Raw genomic sequence first — 4,555 nt, 5'->3', positions numbered from 1 at the left:
CACCCCGACATATTAAGTATCGTATAGCTGGATGTATAGCACAACCTAGTTTTACTAGTATGCTTCGGAAGGGTTTCTCCAGAAACCATTTCACTAACCGTACTGTTAAAGTATTTGAGTCGATCATCTTAGTAAATTTTATTCGTTTGTTTCTGACTAGCACCTTCCGATCCGTTCATCGTTTGACTGTCGGTCTTGGCCTGCGTAGTGCGTATACACAAAATTTAAGAATCGAGGTCCTGCATGCCCACTCTTGTAGGCGAAACCAATTAGAAGTACGTGATAGTCTGGTTCAAATAAGGTCACTTATTCTGTACTAATTGTTAGCTAACTAGGCAGGAAATAGTAACGATTTTTTTTTCACGTAACCACGTAAATCTTAAGATGCATGAGGTTTTATGTTAAAACAATTTAGTCGGCGTATGGACTCACCTTGTCACACAATTCAACTTCAGTAGCCTATACCTTAAAAGGGATCGATACTATATCATCGATCAATCTTCATCTGGTCATTTGAGTTATACGTACGTAGTTCTAACTCGACCTTCAGTTATGATCCTATTTTAAGGTAAGAATTGCTCGAGCTAACCTCCTTTTGATCCTATTTCACGTATCGACTACTTGTGATGATGAACTTTTTCAGTACGTAGAGGTGAGGTACTTCTCAGAGATCGAAGTAACTATTAGATAAGCCGCGCAGTTTATTTTCTAAGTTAAGAGTCTGTAAAGAGCATATATGATAAGCTCTCTCTGCAAATTAAGCTGAGCTAGAATTCCATTTGGGTTGCTTCAGCCTTACCCAAACGTCACTGTCCAGGCCTCGTTCTGCATACGTCGAATCAATATATTCAATATTGTCCTGCTTTTCTTGTGATTGGACTCTCGGCCATCTCATACTGAAAAAAATAAAAAATTCTCTATCCGACCAAGTCATTTTCCAGGTAAAAGAACCAAAACGATATAAGTGGACGTGGGAGCAAGAAAATATTAGTATCCAACAATAAAGATGAAATAATTACCGTGAGTAAAGACAGATTAAGTATGAATAATTATTGCGGCGAATTAATTATGACAATCAAGGTAACGATGAATGAGGTAGTTGATGGAGACTTGAATGACAATCATAATTCAGTCGATTATAATGACTAATGAATGTTTGATATGAAACCGACGCATTAACAAAACATGAATGTTGTAACCAACGATAACATGAATGAGAACAAACATAAGTGCACTTGAATGTCTCAGTTAATGATGATCATAAAAGCTATTTAGTGACAATGGAAAAATTCCACTATATAAAAAAGGGGATATACAAGAGGTAAAATATCTTATTCTGGTTATTAGAGTTGAGAATAGTTAAGAAAAATACTAACTTAAGTATGAGAGGGTTTTCTGCATGTACTCTCTTGTCAAAAGACGATTGTCCAAATTAAGAGAAATTCTTCAAGTGAACTACCGCCCACAATCAATTAATTTAGTGAGACAAACGTGTTAGAGGAATTTCTCAGTCACCAACCGTGGACGACCAAGAATAGCAGAAATTAGCGTATATGTGGTCAAAATTTCCAGTACTTCAAACAAAGTAGGCAATGCATATAAAGAAAGGGCAGGGGTTGCTGAAGCCAATACAAAGTCAACACTTATTTAGCCAACTGGAAGAAGACCAGCTGGCGCCATAGTTAGTCTACACATCACATTTGGATTCTGCAACTTTAATTAGAAGAATATTCCAAGTATTCTCTTATCATAAAGCCAAGCGACAATATCCACTAGATTCCTAAGTAACCTTTGTCCACGTTATCACACTTATCATTAAAAATTAAAAGGTTAACAGTTAAAACTACGATTTGTCTTTCAGAAAGGGAAAACGAACTCATCAATTGTATTCTATGTGCTATGGGGGTATCAAATTTTGCTTTGAATCCTAGGTTTTCATGGTGGGACTGCGTCCTTGACAAGTTCTCGCCTTAGCTATGGTGGTTAGCCTATGTTATCATCGGAAGATATATTGCGGCTGATACTAGATATGTCGGATGAGGTGCAGCTGTACTCGACTTATACGCTTGCTTGTTTAGATAAAATTGAATTAACTATCACCAAGTTCGTTATAGTAACTTTAATTTATAACATTGAATTACCATAATTGTTTATTGTATCAGCCATTATTTTACAATCCTAAACTTACACATGACATTATCAAGCAGTGATCCGGGCCTACAATAACACTTTATTCTGATGAAAACATAATTCTTTTAATTAAAAAATTAAGTATATTTCTGTCATATATGTTAATCCGTTCAATCTAGAAGAATTTCGCAATTAAAGTGATGTATACTCGTGCACAAACATATTTGGAGTGGGGACGTTTCTTGAAACTTCCTCGTCCCCTTGCACATTAAGAAAAGCCATATAGAATCATTTACTTCCCACTTCCCAAGGCCCCTCCTGCTTTTCCTTTTCTAGTGGCTGTTGTTGTTTCGGGCTTCTGGCGCCCCGCTCTACTAAGGACAGGCCCAGATACTTTATCTAGTAGAAGAACCCCAAAAGGATCTGAGTACGTGGATCGTACGGAAAGAAATTAGTACAGGTCAAAGTTTCACAGACTTCAGTAGAAAATGGAAAGAAACACGAACACCCTTTGCCTCTCTATCCCACCTGAATCAACCAGAGCCGTCAACTGTCTTAACGAACTACAGTCTACAGAGCCAACTACAACATCGACGACCACCTGAGCAATGTAATTCCCCGACGAATCACCCAGTTTCAATATCTAACCAAAAGATCTTATATCTTCCATTTTTAATTAAGCACCCACGTTACAGTAATAGAGTTAAACATTAAAGGCAAAATTCTCAATCAAAAAATCATGTTCATATATAGTAAAAATTTGTACACAACAATAATGGCTTCCCACGATTTTCTGATATCGCCCAAGTGGGAAAGACAAAAATCCGTCGCAGAAATATCAAATCTCTTCGACAGAGAATGAAAGAAACAATACTAAAAGCAATACGGACACCTGTCCACCATAACGACTGGACACGTGTTGCCTTTATGACTACTAGTTTTTCCACAACGTTGTACGTGGATCCACTCAGATTGAGAAGCTCCACAGGCTGTAGTTTTGCTCGCTTTCCACGTCATCATCGGCTGCCCAGTTCACAGTGTGATGACGAGGCGGAGAAAGCAGCAGACCTTCCGCCATACTGGTCAGCAACCTCGGCATGTGGAAGACATCTTCTTCATCCTCGTTGAAGTGGCAGAACCCCTCGTTCTCATTTCCGGCGTCCATCGTCACTTGCTCATCATTCTCATTGTTCTCCTTAACGTTCTCGTCGTCACAGCTTTCGCAGACGCCGCCGAACTCTTCAGGCCGGAATGTCTCGGCGGCTTCGGCCGCCGCCCTCCGAATGTCGAGCTGGTCTTGGGAAGCCGGAACCGGCAGGCGCCACGCGGAGTCAGCGAAATTGAGGCAGGCTTGCTTTCCTCGAAGCGCCAATGCCGCCACGTCATGAGCCCGCGCGGCCATCTCGGCCGTCGGGTACGTCCCGAGCCAAATCCTCGTCTTCTTGTTCGGCTCCCTGACCTCGCACACCCACTTGTTGTTGTTCCTCCGCCTCACGCCTCGGTAGACCGGGTGGCGAGTCTCCTTGAACACTCGCCTCCCGGCACGCTTCTTCGGCCTGCTGGAGGCCAATATGACATCCTCGTCGGAGTGAGCAGAACGCCCGTAGGTGACGCTGGCGTCGGAGAAGGAGGAGGCCTCGGGCTTGTCGATGGAGGAGGAGGAGTCTTGGGGTTGCTGGTTGGAGTCGGAGAGCTGGTTACTCATCTGAGGCTGCTGAGAGAGTAGAGAGGCTACTGTGTAACTGTGATACTGAGTAGATTTTGTAGTGGAGAAAATTTGAGAAGGGCTTATGGAACTAAACCGACCAGTGGGAGGGGTTTATATACATTTGGATATGGGGCCTGGGGGAAACTGGACACGACGACACGGAGAGTTAAGCGAGGGACAGGTGGCGGTAACAGGGTTAAGTTTCCGCAAGTTGCGTAAGTGAGGTACAAGGCGTGGGGCTTCAGTTTGAGACTGATAGGTCTATGGGTGGGGCAGGACTCACGGACAGGTGGCATATAATACGTACTAGGTGAGATGTGGTGCACTGAAAATTATTGTCACGTTTCGAAGATTAAGGTTTTGGCTGTGTGTGAACACAGTGTGACGTGGCTGCCAGCTCAGATAGTGTCTCCCCTGGAGGATACCGCGGTAGGAAACTATGGGTAAAAACTTACGGTTCTCTTTCTATCTGACACGTACAGCTAGAGTAAAAAACAAAACTCAAAGAAGTTGGGTTCATTCTTTGCGAGAAACTCACGTTGATTATTTGTAAGGTTAACCTTTACAAAATGTATGGATCCATTCATGTATCATTAGAAATACCGGTTGAAGCCGGTCTCTATATATACCAAGATATAAAGTTGACATAAATGTTTGTAGCTACACCCTACAAGTCATTTGTTAATAACAATATGGATGTGTTGAAAGAGTTCAACA

General features: G+C 41.8%; 1 protein-coding gene across 1 annotated transcript; it reads right to left on the bottom strand.

The window, feature by feature from the left end:
* Nucleotides 1-2,860: 2,860 nt before the first annotated feature.
* On the bottom strand, nt 2,861-3,901 carry LOC126794605 (dehydration-responsive element-binding protein 1E-like). Its single transcript, XM_050521359.1, has one exon. It carries the CDS (start codon nt 3,833-3,835, stop codon nt 3,098-3,100), a length of 738 nt encoding a protein of 245 aa, XP_050377316.1. The 5' UTR covers nt 3,836-3,901; the 3' UTR covers nt 2,861-3,097.
* Between the last annotated feature and the right edge of the window lie 654 nt (nt 3,902-4,555).

The sequence above is a fragment of the Argentina anserina genome, chromosome 5 (genome assembly GCF_933775445.1).
Source record: "Argentina anserina chromosome 5, drPotAnse1.1, whole genome shotgun sequence".
Taxonomy (NCBI): Eukaryota; Viridiplantae; Streptophyta; class Magnoliopsida; order Rosales; family Rosaceae; genus Argentina; species Argentina anserina.
The sequence above is the reverse complement of the archived record's forward strand: the minus strand, read 5'-3'. Positions and strand labels throughout refer to the sequence as shown.

Coding starts and splice junctions, on each gene's coding strand:
- LOC126794605 (XM_050521359.1), bottom strand. CDS start 3,835: ATGAGTAACCAGCTCTCCGACTCCAACCAGCAACCCCAAGACTCCTCC.